The sequence below is a fragment of the Parus major genome, chromosome 9 (genome assembly GCF_001522545.3).
Source record: "Parus major isolate Abel chromosome 9, Parus_major1.1, whole genome shotgun sequence".
Taxonomy (NCBI): domain Eukaryota; kingdom Metazoa; phylum Chordata; class Aves; order Passeriformes; family Paridae; genus Parus; species Parus major.
The window spans coordinates 21,540,247-21,557,533 of NC_031778.1; the positions used below are offsets into that span (position 1 = coordinate 21,540,247).

Genomic DNA, 17,287 nt, shown 5'->3' on the forward strand with positions numbered 1-17,287 from the left:
CGGGGCGATGCTCGGCAGCCCCCGCGGGCTGAGCGCACCCTCCGCACGCCCAGCCCAGCCCGGCCCGGCCCGGCGGTGACCGGGGCAGCTCCCGCGGGGACAGCGCGTCCCGTGCAGGGACCGCCGAGGCTCCGGGCACGGATTTCCGTGGGCTCCCGGTGAGCGCCGGCTCCGGCCGCGGCTCCAGGCGCTCCCCGGCGGGCACAGCCTCCCTCGCCCTTCGCTTTTCGTTTGGGGCGTTTCAGGTTGTTTCCTTTATTTTGCTGTTAAAATGGGGTGGCTGCGGCCGGTGCCAAGCCGAAGAAGTTACAATTTAGCAGTCAGCTAAATTCCTGTGAGGCTGGGGGAAGTTTGGGATAGGCCGATGGTGAAGCTTGGAAATAATGATATTCAGTCCGCTGTAATGATTAGTAATTTGTCATAATATTAGAATAGAACATCGTCTTTAGCTTGTCCACGAGCGGTCTCATTATATTTGTTTATTGTCTGCGTAATTGGAACCATTTATTGGTGTGTATTGAATACTGCCATGGTTTGCATGAGTGTTTACATTGTTTTTCATTTATTCTCTTTATTTTGACATAAGGAGTTCTGTTATTTGCTTCGATTAAGGGGAGGGATTTAAGTGTTGCACAGGACTGTTTGGGAAGTGTAATATTAAAACAAGATAAATAACTCTGCCTACCAGATAAATTTTTGTTCAGAGCAATAAATATGAAAATTCTAAATGAGTGCTGCAATCAACGTAAATCCTGAAACAAAACAGAAACCTCAAATGAAGGCAACACCATCTATTTTAATAATTTTTGTTATATTCCTGTAATAGAATCCTATTTAGTTAAAATAATAATTTCGCACATAGGCATTGATGAATGCATAGAAAATCAGGTGCCTCTTAAATTAACATAGTGTTTCATTGCAATAATTAGACAACAATTCGATTTCATGTAAATATTTGTCAAGACATTTTTCAGAACATTTATCGTTTTTTTATTATTATGTGTGTATTCTGACAGTTCCTAAAAAAACCCACAAAACCTTCAGCAGGGAAACATATTTATGAATAAACTTATTATTATTATTATTATTATTATTATTATTATTATTATTATTATTATTATTATTATTATTATTATTATTATTATTATTATTATTGTCATCCACTTGTTTATCTGGAAACCTGTGATTTATCTTTTGGTTAGAATACTCAGCCAGCCACATAAAGATTTACTCTTTCATATTCTTCTTTTTAGATCTTGGATGAGTTTTGCAATGTGAAGTTCTGCATAGATGCAAGTCAACCAGATGTAGGAAACTGGCTAAAATATATCAAGTTTGCTGGATGCTACAATCAGCACAACCTTGTTGCATGTCAAATAAGTGATCAGGTACGTGGTGTTCACTTTCTGGACTTACTTTTTAAAGGAACTTTCAGGTGTCAATGGAGAAAAAAAATAACAGCAATTCACAACAGCTTTTGGCCTGTTTGCTCTTATGGCAGAAGATAAGGTACAGATGGAAATGCAGAATGGAATAATTTTGATTTTGGGTGGTAGAAAATACGAATTTTCTGTTTTCCATATTGTTATTCAGTTCATATATGATTTTTTTTGGTCGTATATCTGATAAAATTCAGGACTGTTTTCTAAGGGGTACAAAACCATTATGTTCTGATTTTGAATTAGGAGCATTTTCTGGCTCCTGTTGCAGTCCACTTGGGTTGCTATGTTAAATCGTGGAGTTGGTCAGAAGCTGTAAAATGAATTTAATGGGAAGAGGGGAGGACACCAAAGTGACAATGTTAGCAGTGTACTTGCATGTGTGGGGCTCTGGATTTGAATGCACACGTGCATGGATATTATTGTGCCTTCCCATACACTTTGCTGGAACTCGTAGTACTTATGTGCTGAATCAGGGTCTTTGGTGGTTTTCTTTTTCTTTTCATTTATTGCACTTAAATCCACTCTTTGTTGGGCTGAAACATTATTTATCCTTGTGTGTTGGAGAAAAGGCTGGGATAGGCAGAGGAAGAACGCAGTAAAGCAGTAAAGCATTTTGTTTTCAATTATGCTGATGAGTTATTAGGTGTTTCCTAAATCAGGGTTTGCTTTTGTCTGTGGATAACACAGGCCATTATGAAATATTTTAATGGGTGAAGTTAGGCTGAGGAAGCTTTGCTTCTTTAAAGTAAAATGTCTAAAACAGCAAAGCAACAACTGATTGTGGATTCTTGTTTCAAATTTAAACTTCGCTACCTGCAACGTAGGATTTGATTCATTTAATCTGTGTTTCATTTTTCACCACTTAATTAACTGCATCAGGTGAATGTTAAAGATTATCTTTAGCTGATTTAATTGCCTTGACAGTATTGAAAGAAGAATCACAACCAGACACAAAGCTTCAATTAGAAATCATTCTTTCTAATCAAATTCCTTATGTATAGGAAATGAATGTGAGGGAGCCTGCTATTTCCAGCCCAGTGCTACGTATTTCACTCATGTGAGATAGCTGATTAAAACTGGGTTAAATAACTTTCTCAGAAACTATGAGAAAAGATCTTTTTCATTTCCAACTTTTGCACTTCAGCCCTGAGCACATGTAGCCTAGAACGAGCCAGCGGACCAAGAGATAATTTCTTTTTTATACACCAGCTGGTTTAACTAAAGTAGCCATAAAGGTTATTAGTAAAAGCAAGTTACATTTTCCAAGCTGAAATACGCTTTGTGCTGAAAAACGACAATTTCTCTCCATGCAGAGCGTTCATGGAACAGTGATAGGAAAAGGAAACTATGTAGATTGATTGAAACAGCAAATTCACGTATTTTACATTGAGCAGGAGCTGGTGTAGGTAGGACAGATCAGAAGTGAGATCACAAAGTGGGTCAAAGCCACTCTCAGTCTTTGGGTCGGTGTTGGGGATCTGCAGCTGAAAGTGCAGGCGAGGCTGAGCCATCAGCATCTCCCCCTGAACGCACACACGCACCCGCGCTTTGACGTCTTTGGAAGGAAAGTTATGGCACTTTTAACTTTCTCTTTCTTTAGTGTTTACATTTCTGACATTTGGTAATGGTGGCTGTACTGCTGCCAATAATTCCCTTCATTCACTGGAGACTTGTTATTTATTTTGCACAGTATCGTGCTGTTCATAATTCCATATTTTTATAGCGTTTTGTTGCTGAGATTTGCAAATTAAGATTTGGTTGTCTTTCAAGTAGCATGTTGTGATCTGGGTGCTGTCAGCAAGAGATTGTTGTTCATTTGGCCCTCTGGAAACACTGCACATTTACCCACAAAATCATCCGCGTACTCCAACGTTTTATGACCAGAGCCTAAAAAGTTAATGCTAAAAATGTGCTCTCGAATCTTAAAGCAAGAAAGTCTTTCTAACAGCTCCTCCTTCTGCTTTCTTCTGGCACAAGCTCACCAGAGGTAATATAAAATATAATGGGAAGGCAAACTGGGAAATGGACGTTACATGGCCAAACGTGTGCGCGTACGAGGAGTGACAAATTCAAGTCAGGGCTGAGTGTGCACATCCAGACTGTGTGGGGCTACCTGGGGTCACTCAGCCTTGGTAGCTCCTGGAAAAAAAAAAGGGGGGAAAAAAAGGAAAAGGAGGGAATGAAAAGGGAAAATGAAAATAAAAATAAGATGAAGCTGAGGATGTGTGTCGGTGGTTGGAGCTGGAGCTGGAGAGCAGAGATGATGCAGCCCAGCTGGTACAGGAGACCCCAGCTCAGCTGGAGCCACAGCCAGGGCTGGCTGCAGGCATGGGGGGACACCCCAGTTCCTCCTGCCTCCCCCAGGGACACAGAGCACCTCAGCAGCCCTGCTTACACAGGGAGCATCCCCAGTGCGGAGACACCGCTCGCTCCTGAGCCACAGACACTCCATCAGCAGTAATTGTTCACCTCTAATTGCTTCAACTCATCTGTAAAATTCACAAGCAAACATTGGGCTCTACCTGAGATGGTAAAAGATCCTGCCAGCGCTCCCAGCCTCATGCTGCCCACAAGTTTATACTACTAAATTCAAGCTTGACTGACAGACAGGTATGGTTCCCAGATTGCTCGAGGCAGGATTGAGATGAACTCAGGGCAGTGTGTAATCTGGTCTCTCTGCCATGTTCTACCTGCTGTATTTAACAAAAAGAGGGAAAGAAAAACATTTTTTTGTCATTTTCTCTCTTAGGGTTTTTTCAGAGACATACCACCCCACCCCCTGACTCACAGCTGAGGTTAGGTTTCATCACTTAGGATCAACTTTACAAAAGGCCTGGGCTCTTTCTTATGACTGTATAAATGAGCTTTGCTGAGATGAACAGCTCGATAATGGTGGGATGCAGTCAAAACATGCACGCTGGATGCAACTCATGTTTCATTTGATTGCAGCTGGAGTAGGGCTTAAAAGCTGCATTTTTTTACTTATTTTTTTTTAAATTTCAAATGAAGGCGCTCTAGGATTTCTTTTTGCTGTCTTACTATTATCTCCTGTCATACCCAATCTAACCTGAACGTAGGTAATTTTAGGTGTTTATCAATAATGAAATTCCACAAACAGGGCACTCAGTTTTCTTCTTTTCCCTAAAGAGGCTACAGTCTGTGCAGAGCTGCAGAGTCTTGTCACTGTTCTTACCCTGGAATGTGTTTTTTCAGCTCAGAGTCAGTTTAGGATTCTAGTGCAGTTTCTGCTAACTTGGATGACTTCTCTCTGTTATAGTTAAATATCTATTAGTTCAACTTTTTAATGGCTTCAGAATGATTGGCTCTATTAGGCTTTCTGGCAGTGCTGTAAGCCCAGCAAAAGTGTTAATTTTAAAGATGTATATTAATGAAAGTGCAGTTGCAAATTAAGCAGTGGCATGACAGGGTCTGTCACACATTCCAGGCTGAGATCACGCTCACCTTCAAACTACAAATTCATTTTTTGTAAACTTTTTTATTTTTAGCAAGATTGTTGGTAGCTGTAGAAGTTAAAATCCCTGAATATTGTTTTTATCTTGCTCATTGCTTGCAGAGTTCTGACAGTGATACAGACACGTAGGGCTGTGAAACTGCCCTGGGCTTCCAGATCTCTTTCCTCCCAACAAAGCAGCTCCTGAAGAGTCCCCTTGGTTTATCCATGGAAAACTTAGAGTGACTCAAGATGGCTTTACTGAGGTTTTAGATTGCTTTGCGTGCTGAAATAGGTTTTTGGTGGGTTTTTGCGAGTGTGTTTTGTTTCCTTGCCTTCTACTCAAGTACGTGCCGCTGCAAAGGGAGCAAAACCAGTAGTATCACACTCTTAACAACGTGCCCGATGTCAGTGATATAAACTTACAGCAGTCAACCTACTGCTGTAGGTTCCACCAGATCTGATCCCACCTTACACGTTTTACAAACTTTTTTAATCTGCAGGCACAGCTTCATGTTTCAGGTTTTACGGCCGTGGCCCCCCGTCCGTGGCGGGCAGGGGCTCCTTGCACAGCCACCTGCAAAAGTTGTGTATTTAAGGAATAGTTTTGAGGCTTTGTTGTCAGAGAGTGAAATTAAGGTTTTGGCTGTTGTGGGTCAGGAGGGCACGCACACGCTGAGCTCATACGGGGCCCTGTTCTGCCATGAATCTTCCTGTGAGTTGTTGGTTATTAAGCAAATAAAGCTTGATCCAGCTCCCACTGAAAATCTGTCTCCAGTGGAGCAAGGATGTTTTATCTTGGGGCTGGTGGAACGAAGAGCTGCTCAGTGGTGATTTTCCACTTGCTGCAGTTAGAGCTGAGGCTGTGGGTGAAATTCCTGCCTGGGCTTTATGACTGCCTGTGTTATCTGGAATTTGATGCACTGGTGGTGTTACTGCTCTCAGCATTGGACTGTCCTGATGTCACCTCAAATAAACTGTTTAGAACCAAACCTAGCAACTTCTTGCTGCCATTTCTGTGAAGTTCTTGGTGATTCATGTTTCATAAAAGGGATAGGGGATTTTTTGTTTGAAGGCTGTTGAATTTTACTCATCTGCTCATTAAAGCATAGAATTATGAGCAACCACAGAGCCAGGACAAGACTGCACCTTGCTTGATATTGGTGTGTTTCATTAATGGAGTTTCGTGGGTGTTAGAGGACAACTGACTGGTTGGATCAGCTCAGGAGAAGAGGTGGATGACAGAAGTTGGGGTCTGCTGTCAGTCAGTGGTGACTCCCAGAGAGGAGATTCTGCAGGACCAGAGCAGCTTGGATGAACCAAGGCTTTCACAGAAGCTAAAACTCACTGACAGTGGAAGAACACCTGAGTAGTGCTGGGGAGGGAGGTGGCCTGCTGCCCCCCAAGATGCCAAAAAGGGTGCTCTGCAGAGAGATATCCTGCAGTTTCCTTCTTGTTTTGGGGAGCAGGAGGCACCTTTTCACTCACAAGGTGGAAAACTGGGGATTCCTGGAGCATCCTTCCTCCAGTCCTTCCTGCATAGATTGTGGGGCATTTTGGAAATGAAGAAGGAACGAATTCCCAGCCCTGGTGCTGAGGCACTGTGGTGCTCCCCTGCCCTCTCTGCAGTGGAGAGGGTCCTTTCTCCCCACTGGGCTCCCACTTGTGCCCCCACAGCCCCTTGCATGCAGAGACTTGCTGACTTTTGCCTCTGGATTTTTGCTGAAGTTTTCTTTGGGCCCAGTACAGCTCTCAGGCAGAACTCCTCTACCTTGGCCCTTGAAAAAACTCCAGTTTGTTTCAATTTATCATTTGCTTGAGTATAGCAAAAAGAGCCTGGCTCAGGTTTCATCACACAGCCCTCCAGCTGCACAAGTAGTTCATCACAGGAGCTAAAATTGAAGCTCTTCTATTTGGACCTTTTCCTTTCTTGTTTGTTCCCTTCAAACTCTTAATTATGCCTTGTTGTGAAGCTGTCTGTTCATCCTTCTCATTTATATGGTGGGCATAATTCCTGATTTTGATGGAGCTCCTTGGCCATAACACTCATTAGTAGTTTTGGACATTTAATTTGTTTTACTTTTTGTTTTACTTTTCAAGCAAGTTCCACTCTTGCTCTGAAGCAGTGTGGAGGTGGATGCCAGTTGGCAGCATGCACGCTGCCTCTTGGGGCACATTCCCCAGGGAGCTGGGAGATGAGGCTGCCTTGCTTGGGGTGGGTTCCTCCATGGAATGCGGTCCTGTGAGTGCTGCATGTGGCTGCTGGAGGGGCTCACCGGGGAGCAATCCACTTTTGGGGTCTTCTGTTCCATCCCACCATCCCAAGCAGGGTGTGCCCTTGTGTTTGCAGCATGTGGGGCAGGACAGGATCCCTGGGTGCCTCCCCTTTGGTGGGGGCTGTGAGGTCAGCTCCTGGCCTGGGGGTAAAGGACAAACTGCATCGACTTGGAGCAGCATCCAACAAACCTGAATTTCCCAGGCAGCTCTGGGGCACGTGCAGTGTTTTCCAAAGCTGGAGGCAGGAGTAAAGGGTTTATTTGGATGCCCCAGAACACAGCTCCTCTTTGGGGCACGACAGATGCGTGCGTGGCAGTTCCAGCCTTCTCTCGCACTCAGTGACTGAGTTGTTGCTTTTCCCCCCAAAACCTTAACTTCAATTAACCCCTCCTGGTTGTGGGGGATGCTGATGGGAGCAGAGGGGGGTCCAGGCAGGGCAGTGTGGGGCTGGCAGGGGCAGGGGAATGGCTGGGGTGCTTCAAAGCACACGGGCTCAGCGGCCGAGCGTGGCCCCAGCCGAGCTCGCGGGGAGCGCGTTTCGCTATTATTCCAATTATTACAACTTCCTGAATAGGTCGAAGGTCGTTCATAATTCACGCTTCTGTCATCTTTACACATGCCAAATGCAGTCTATTAAGCATAAATAAAATTTCAAGTGCCTGACCAGGAAAAGTAAACTGGGATTCATAACAATGAGGCTTTATTCATCCATTTAAAAGCGAATTGTGTGTGTTCCTTTTTTTTTCCCCCCCCGCCCTCCCCTTTCCCTTTATGGCTTTGCAGTTTGGGAGCTTTTATTTCTGCTCAGTAGCACAGATCTCTGACCTGCCATGTGGGCAGGCACAGAGCACTGATGAGCCAGGCCTCCCCCAACTTCTCCCCACCTCGGACCCCCTGAACTTAGAAAGTGTTTCCAGACCTGAATCCCATTTTGCCCTTCCTACATAAACTGTAGTCACACACCGTTGATCCCAGGGCATGTGAAATGAGCATCTGGACTTTGCTTTTATTTTTTTTTTCCCCCCCTCCTCTGATTGTTCCTCTCTTGAGCAGAAGCTCTTCCTATACTTGTTCTCAAAGCAGACCAGTGCAGGTTAACCCCAAAAAAGTTGGTTAATGGAGCAGGCTCAGTCAGCTGGAGGAATGATAGCCAGAAAATTGAAATCTTTCATTAATTACAGTAGAGTCAGGACTGTGTGCCAGAAATCTTCAAGCTTTGCAATTGAGAAATCCACTTATTTTATGATAGCATTTCCCAATACAAAAAGTACTGCCCGTGGTGGAGATGCTGTTCTTGCAAAACACAGGCAGCCCAAGGGGCAGGGAATTTGTGAGGTTCCCCATCTGGGGGTTGCAGGACTCCCCCACTGCCTGCCCTCAGTCAGCTTCTGCTGCCTCAAAATTCAGGTAGTGTGGTTTATTTCAGCAGCTGGCTTCTCACTTTTTCCCAGACAGGGTAATTCCAGGAGGTTTTAGGTGGGAAGAATGGGGAAAAAAAATGTAATCTTGTGAAGTAATAAGGACAGCTCTTAGAATAAATTTACCTGCACAATCTTTTTTTGGTTTAAAATTGAATATGTTTTATTTTAGATTCTCACTGCAATGCAAATTGGTGTATAAATGGTTAGTGCAGGTGAATTTTTTCTGTGCATACAGAAATTTTAAAAAGTTATTTTTAATAATAATTAAAGTTAGTACTCTAATGATGTGAAAACTCCAGAGCTGGAAATCTGTCACTCAGCCTTTGTTTTGGAGAATGTTATGTCTGAGATGCAAAATAAAGAAACATCACTCAGCTTAAAAACAGAGATTTTTGAAACATTGATCTTGTTTCCCTGCTGAGGGACAGAGAGGCTGGCCAGGCTGTTTCTGACAGGTACTGGGATCATCTCTGGATTTTTGAATACCAGTGCAGACAAGACAACTGGCTGCAGTCTGCTCCCTGCTCAGGGATGTGTCCCACAGCTGCAGGAAAGCTGCTGCATCATCCTGGGCTTCCCCAGGAGAAGGGATGCTCCCAGCACAGCCCTTGTGAACAAGACCCTCTTTATGCCCCAGTCCATGTGTCCTCACTCTGTGATGAGAGGTGAAAAGGTCTGTCCAAGCCTTTGATGGGAAAATAACAGAGAAGGCTCCACTGTGGCTTTTGTTCACTCCTTGGTGTGGGTGCAACACCAAGCCAGGAAGAACAGCAGCGTTTACCTGACTGGGAAACAAAACCTGGGAGCAGAAGCAAGTCCTGGGAGCAGAGCAGAAGCTTTGGCACAGTCCCTCTGGGATGGCAGAAGTTCTTCCTGATGCGTGGTGGTCCTGCTCCAGCTCCACCCCAAGACAGAGGTCTCCAGAAGTCTCTTCAATCAGTGTGCACATGGCATTATTTCACACGTTATTTTCACCCCAAACCAGCCAGCAGCTGGGCCTATCTGACACAGATCCAGCTGCAGCTTCCCTCTCAGATATGCAGAGGCTGTTCCACTTCTGGAATTAAAAATCCACTTTTCAATCCATTCATCGTAACAAATGGAAAACCAAGCATTGCTTGCAGCAAATACCCACTGGATGTGGCACTGTCATCAGGTTTATTTGCAGGAGGTGAAAGCTGGCTTCATTTAAATGTGGTTTGGCCTTTGATGGGATGAGCTGTGTTGGCTCAGTGCAGCCCCAGCATGATGGAGCCCAGCAGGAAGCCCTGCATCCTTTGGCACTGGCAGCAGATTCCATCCATGGGATTTTGGTACCCCTGTGGGTATTCCCTGGGGCTGTTTGGTACCAGATACTTACCTGGCTGCATGAAGAGATATACACAGGACACTGCCAGGCTCTTTTGACCTCCAAAACACTCACTGGAGTTTGAAATCCCCTCAACAAGAGATACAAATGGGAAGCTCAAGCATCCCAGGCTGGTGTTTTGATGAGAGTGGTGTGGATGAGGAGGGAGGGTGGATCACACTGCCCAGAAATTCCTTCTCCTGGTTTTTATGGGGAAATTTGGCCAAAAGCAGGGGGTTGTGGCACTGGTACCTTGTGCCTGATGTGTTTTGCCAGCATTTCTGTCACCAGGTGAGGGATGAGCAGCGGGGTGTGGGATGAGCTGCCCCGGCAGCCTCCACCGCCACTCCCTGCACTGCTCTCTGGAGCAGCTTTTGGAACAAACCGAAGGGAAAAAAACCCTCCAAACCGAAGGAAATGCATCCAAATTCGCTATTTGTAGGAATTTAGCCCATATCCGTGGGCACAGCTTGTGCAGGCAGGAAGGATGAGGCTGTACGGCCACCTCCTGGAGGACACCGGTATGTGCTGGCTGCTCGCTCTGCCTGGGCCTGGGCCAGGAAAGCCCCCACCGTGGCTACCACCGGGCAGGGAAGGTAGCCACAGACCTCCAGACACCTGTCCCTACCTGTGACACACCCATCTGTGTGACTTCCAACACTGGAGGTGATTTGCTGCCTCCCTGCCCGTGCTCTGCTGTGGGTGTTGAGAGTTTGGGAGCGAACCCTTTAAAAGTACATTAGTCTGAGAAAAAAGCAAAGGCATCATTTTTTTAGCGTAGGAAACATAGCTGTCATGTGGTTTTGTTTAACAAGGCCCGAGGAAGTTACTAATATTTATTTGAGCTGCTTCATGGAGCTTTTTAGTGCTCTTCACATTTCCTGCTGAGACAGAAAGCAGCCAGATGGATTTTGGGAATTTCCTTTCGGCAGAGACTTGTGATGCTGGCGTGGCACATGGACCCAAGGGAGGGTGTCCCCTTTGCCCTCCCCCACAGCCTCCTGCCTCCCCAGTGGGCTCCTTCCCACAGCCCAGCATCACCTGTGTGAGGGCACAAGGTGTCACAGGCCAGCAGCTCTGGCTGCTCACGCTGTTTCTCCATCCAGGACTGATTTTTCACTTGGTTTCCATTTGAAGTGAAGGAATAACCAGGTGCAGTGGTTCTTACAAGCTTCTCCCCTCTCAGCTTTTTGGACTGTGTAGATGGTTGGAACGGGGGGCTGGATGGCTATGGCTTAACCAGCAGCATCTCCTCATGTCTGCTTTAGAATTATAGAAACATTAAGGTTGGAAAAGACATCTAAGATAATTGAGTCCAAGCATTAAAGTTACTTTAGTAGTTTTTCTCAGTGCAACAGGAGTTCCTTCCCCTGCAAGGATCACTCAGTGTTTTATGTCTGCTCTGTACTTGGGTTTGGTATAACTCAGCAGACAAGTTGCTGGTGATATCTGCAGTCATCACACAGCTCATTTTGCAGCGGGGGCTGTTGAAAGCAGTTGTTCTTATCCTCACAGAGCCCAAAACACGGCGGCTTTGGGGCTGGAAGGAGCAACATCATGAGCAGGCAGAGGCAGGCTCTGGCCACCAGGTCTGCCACACTCACCACCAGTGTTGGATGCTTCTTTGCCTATTGTGGTGCTTACCTTGCTTTTTCTTTCATTTATTTTTTTATTTTTTTTTCCCCCAGATATTCTACAGAGTGGTAGCAGATATTGAACCAGGAGAGGAGCTCTTACTGTTCATGAAGAGTGAAGATTATTCACATGAGACAATGGCTCCGGACATCCACGGTTAGCCTCTTCTTGCTGTTTCATCTGACAGAAACTAGCACTGAAATTAGCCCAGAATTTAGGCAGATTTTTTCTTCTGTTGAAATCTGGGGTGGCTTCAGTGCAGGAGAATCTGAGGAGAGCTGGACTGTGGTTGTTGCATTTGTCCATCTTCTGCCCTCCTGATCCTGATTGACACTTGATGGTTTTGTGGGGTTGCAGAAGAAGAACAGCAGTCCATGTCCTTGTCTCAAGACTGTGCTGCTCCTGCAGGGCATGTATGGGCCTGGTTATAGTTAATTTTAGCCATTTAGCCAAATGTGTCCTTGAGAAGAGGAAATCTGAGGTTGTCAATGTTGCTTTCACTTGTGAGGACATCTCAGCCATTCTTACTCCTCACACTTGTCCCACACTCATCCCAGACAGAAATTCTTCATCTGAAACTCCTGAGTTGCTCCAGATTTGTCCCCCAGTCTCCAAAATGCCCTTTTAGCTGTGCTGCCTGCTGGGCAGTGGGTCATCAGCCACAGTGGGAATTGGGTGTGAGATATCTGCTTAATGCCCAGCACGTTGCAGTTTATGCCCAGAGGGACATTTTACAAATTTTCAGTGATTCCAGGACAATGCACAGGGCAGGACTTACCAAGGTCTCTACTTCCTTGTAACTGCTTGTCCATTTAAAGTAGTATTTCTCATCCCCTTAAGGCTAAAGGTGGGGATTCTATATTCATTCCCATTTGGTTTTGTGGGGTTTTTTTTCCCCCAGTGGTAACTTTGTTTAGTTTTTGCTGAAGGTGTCCCCCTGTCCAGCACACTGCTCTCCCTGCCTTGTCCCCATGGTCAAGTAGCTATTGTATAAATGAGACCAGAGGAAATCTCTGCAGTCACATGCAGGACCATGTCCCACAGGGCTAATTTAGAAGCAGGCTGGGCCAAAGTGTTGCTCATGGGCAGCCAAGAGCAGAGCCCCATGACACTTTCTCTGGATCAACTCAACTGACAAGTAGCAACCAAGAACATTCATTGGGGATTCCAGCCAGTGCTTTTCTGACTCAGAGCCTCAGGGCATTTATATCTGGAACCAAACCAGGGTGTCTGGCTCCTTGTATGGACCAACAGTAGAAAATGCAGCAGAAAAAAACAAACATTGTGGGATGCTCTTCTCCAAGTTTGTTTTTTGGGGATTTTCTTCAGCTAATTTATTCTTTTGCAGGAATTACTAGTTAAGGGAATGCAGTACTGACTCCAAAGTTAGACTTTACTGATATTCTGTACTTCTCAGTAAGAAATTATGACCAGTTTATTTGAATTTAAAGCAAAGACTTCACGTTTCTCTGGCTTACTTTGAACAGGGCTGGGTGCTGCAGAAGGACTGTGATGAAAATGAAGAGGATTTTAAAAACTCCAAACACCCTTTTGGCTATTTTAGATGCTGGTGTTTGTGTCTGAGTCAGTCCCTTTCACTGAGAAATGCAGAGACTGGCAGCCTCTGCTGGATATCCATGTTAGACCCTGTATAATTCCATTTAGGATGGTATTTAAACACTTGTCCTTGCTATTTAAACTTTTGTCCTAAGCCAGTGTAAGTGATCCCTGATGGATGTCACCCAGGCAGTTAACATGGAATCAAAAGCATTATTATAAAGTATTCTTAATTCTCAAAATTTTCTTTTGAGGTTCTTCTCTTTTTTTAATTGACAAGCAATTCATTACCACACCACCATCCAGCTTCTGATGGGGTGGTGGTTAAAAATGAGTGAAAGCTGAAGTGTTTTCCCTGTGCCCACCCCCTGTGTGTTGCAGAGGAGCGCCAGTACCGCTGTGAGGACTGTGACCAGCTCTTTGAGTCCAAGGCTGAGCTGGTGGACCACCAGAAGTTCCCCTGCAGCACACCTCACTCCGCCTTCTCCATGGTGGAGGAGGACTTCCAGAAGAAGCTCGAGAACGAGAATGACCTTCAGGATGTGCATGAAATCCAGGAGTGTAAAGAGTGTGACCAGGTCTTCCCAGACTTACAAAGGTAGGAGAAGGTGTTTAAAATGTGATTGAACCAGGCAGATCCTGTGATGGCTTCAGTTGGATCATGCAGGGCATCAGGACCTGACAAATTCACCTTCTACAGAAACCAAAGATGAAGATGAGCAGGATTTCTATGCCAGCTGGTGGTTTATGGTATGAAAAGCAGTAGAGTCTTAAGTCATTTGGTCCTTGTGCTTGAAGTCCTTAGTGAGTACCTTAGATTAAGAGCTGGATCTTTAAATCAGATCTGAACTGGGCTGATTGCAGTGAAATCACAGGAGTGGTTCTACTTCCCATCCACTGAGGTCTGGGCTCCTTAATCTTAGGGAGAAATAATTTGGAGCATCTCTGAGTGTTGTTCATCGATGTTATTTTGTCTTAGCAAATAAGGCATTTTAGTTAGAGATGGGTTCTAGATGTTAATAAATATGTCTGTATGTTGATATTTAGTTTTAGCTGTATGGTCATGGAACAGCAGGGTTTGTTGTTTTCTTAAATTTATCTCTGCTCAAATAGACAGACATGTGTGCATATGTACTCAAAATACAGATAGAATGTAAACAGTGCAACTTTCCTGTCACTATAGTTTCTGTGATAACTTAAAATACAATATTGCAGTGCAGGTTAACAGCAAATTTTGCAATTTGCTGGAAGATACTGAGAGTTCACAGGAATTTTTGAAGCACATCCCTTACAGATTCACATCTTGATTTCTTGACCTGGGGAAGGATAAGCTCAAGCAGTGTTTGACAGTAATGTTGAGACATCTCAATAGCAAGGTCCTGGGCCATGCTCTGCTGAGATGGGGTGGTGCCTTTTGTAGGAAGCTGGTTGATATCCAGGATCTCCTGGTTTCAGTCTTAGCACCATTCCCACACTCCCATCCTGTCTTCTTGGTTTTTTTTTCCACGTTATGTGGGCACAACCAGAGTAACTGTGAACTGCCCTTTTTCAGCACAGCAATGTGTGAATCGTTTGCCCTTTAAAAGCTGGCTTGTCAATTTAGAGCATTTTGTGTGTTTTCACAGCTAGTCCATGGTCCAGGATGTCTGTTGGAGGTTAGCATGGTTTTCTGCATGCCCTGAGTCTGTCCCTTTGGATGATTGCTCCTGGGTGCTCCAGGTGCTGGTTCTGCAAGATGGAGCCCTCCCTCCCAAAAGAGAGATGTTCCTTCACTCCTCTCCATGGAGCAGTTACCCCAGCATCATGTGCCATGTCTCAGATCAGAGGGTGATCCTGGCACTTGGACAGAACTACTGACACTGAAATTGAAACATGATGTGCCAGGCATCACTCCCCAGTGTAGCTCACCCCACAGAGCAGGAATTTGTACAGGCACAGGGTCTTGTTCCCTGGCTGATTTTGGGCAGTGTGTGGCTCCATGTGTCTGATTTTCAGTCTGAGGGATTGATTCCAAGGGGCTGCTGGAGGCAGACCAGGTCAGAAGAATTTCCAGCAGCCAGTGAGGCAGGACTCTGGTCTGTGAGGCTTTTTCACGTTGGGGGTTATTCAGTGCTAAAGTTCTTTTCTCCCTGCAAACGAGAGGATGATATCTAACCTATGGGAACCATTAAGGAAATGTAAATTTAGCTTAAAATATTAAATATTGAAGAGAAAGGGCAGAAAACAAAGAAGAAGCCATCATAAATAGATGGGCAGTACTGTGAGAAAGAGTGAAAAATGAGAGTGAATGCAGCTGTTCTCAGAACTTCTGAATTATTGAAGGGCTCATACACCACACAGACAGTCCACTGCAAAAAAATGCCAAAGTGTGCTATATGGAGATTATAGAACACAAAAAGCCCAAATGAGCTGTGCTTGAGGGTGTGAGTGATTACATGGAGAAGCAGAGCAGGAAGATGGGGTGTTGGGTCCAGGAGAGCTCAGTGTTGATGATCACAGAGCCACAGCAGAGTCTGGGAGCTGCTGCCACAGCCAGACACAAGAGCCCCTCTAGGTCTTATTACAAATTTTTTCACATTTTTTACATTAGGAGGAGAAGCCAGAATTATTTTTCCTCCCCAAAAGAAGAAGAGGGGTAGGAGTAAGAGCATCTGCAGAGTGAAAGCATTTCCATTGCTTGTGGCTGAGAGTGGAGGCTGCTGTTTGGGCTGTAACCCAAGGTTTTGTCACTGATTCAGTGAGAACTTCATGTACAATCAGTTTGGGCATCCCAGGCTAAAATTCCCACCTTCCAGTGGGTTTTCTGTGAATCCACTCAAGCATTATGCAGTGATCTTCCATCAGGCAGTGCTGTGAGTTATGACTCTGTATGTGACCAAGCAATACAGGTGTTTAAAAATGCACATTTGCCACAAATGAATGATAAAAATTCAGAGACAAAAACTAATTTAAAGATGTGCAACAGAATTTGGTTATCCTAATAACAGAATAAACCACTAAGAAATGAATGACTAAACAACCACACTATTGCACACAGTTAATAATGATAACTATTAATAATAAATAATAATAATAAAGTTAATAACTTCAGTTGTGGTGTACCTTATCTGGAGGCTTCTTAAACTCATCCTGTCCTACTCCAGAGGAGTTATTCCTCATCTATTCCTGCTGTAAGAAAAATTGACTCCCATAAAAGGAGTGGATTTATGGCAGGTGGTGGCATCCAAGGTGTGTTTAGAGGCAAAGTCATAAGGCAGAAATAATTCAGACTGCAGGGAAGAATTACCAGAGTGAAATACTGAGAGGTGTATGAAATAATCTCCTTGGGGAGTGATGGCAGCAGCATCTCCTGGAGCATTTGCAAGTGGCCTGGCAAAACATGAGAGGATGTGTTATTCTGGTGGGGAGAAGGAGGTTCTGCCTCCTGGCTGGGGTGAGCCTGGAACTCACAGGACTTATTTCTGTCAGGATTGGGCCTTTGGGGCTTTTTAATGTTTTTTTCTATTGGCTGTAACTATGTGCTCTGCTCTCTCCTCTTCCTATAAACCCTCATCTCACTGAGCCCTGTTCCTGTTTCCACAGCCTGGAGAAGCACATGCTGTCACACAGTGAGGAGAGGGAGTACAAGTGTGACCAGTGCCCCAAAGCTTTTAACTGGAAATCCAACTTGATCCGTCACCAAATGTCCCACGACAGCGGGAAGCACTACGAGTGTGAGAACTGTGCCAAGGTACAGTGAATTTCTAGGCTGCCTGGCACTTCTTGTGCTGCTGGATGCAGGGGAGCATGGAAGTGGGGGTGCCCCAGGATGGGATGCAGGAGGGCACAGGGCTTCTGCCGTGCTCCAGGTGGTTTCTCAAGGGTTTTCACTTCTCCTTTGAAAATATATTGTGTTTCTTTCCCTTTTGATTTGGAAAAGGATTTGACTGTGGAGACTGAAATGGGCACTGATGAAGGATGAGCTCAGGGTGAGGGCTTGGCTCCTTGAGAGGATTGCTGGGGTGTAGGAGGGTCAGTGAGGGGTGAGAACCCCCAGGGAAACACAGGGCAGAGGATTCCCTGGGCTGTGTGCCAGCTGCTGGGACCAGAAACTCCAGGACACTACTGCAATATAAATCAAAAATAAGCAATAGCAATGCACCCCTGCACTGAGTAC

At 45.1% G+C, this 17,287-nt stretch overlaps 1 protein-coding gene across 4 annotated transcripts in view; it reads left to right on the top strand.

Annotated features, from left to right (window-relative positions):
• Nucleotides 1-17,287, top strand: part of MECOM (MDS1 and EVI1 complex locus) — a 329,008-nt gene that overhangs the window by 280,235 nt on the left and 31,486 nt on the right. For all 4 annotated transcript variants that reach the window (XM_015637442.1, XM_015637444.1, XM_015637443.1 and 1 more), the window contains exons 3-6: nucleotides 1,254-1,388; nucleotides 11,628-11,730; nucleotides 13,513-13,729; nucleotides 16,714-16,861. In XM_015637442.1, coding sequence (XP_015492928.1) covers nucleotides 1,254-1,388; nucleotides 11,628-11,730; nucleotides 13,513-13,729; nucleotides 16,714-16,861 — 603 coding nt within the window. The remainder of the gene's footprint in view (nucleotides 1-1,253; nucleotides 1,389-11,627; nucleotides 11,731-13,512; nucleotides 13,730-16,713; nucleotides 16,862-17,287) is intronic.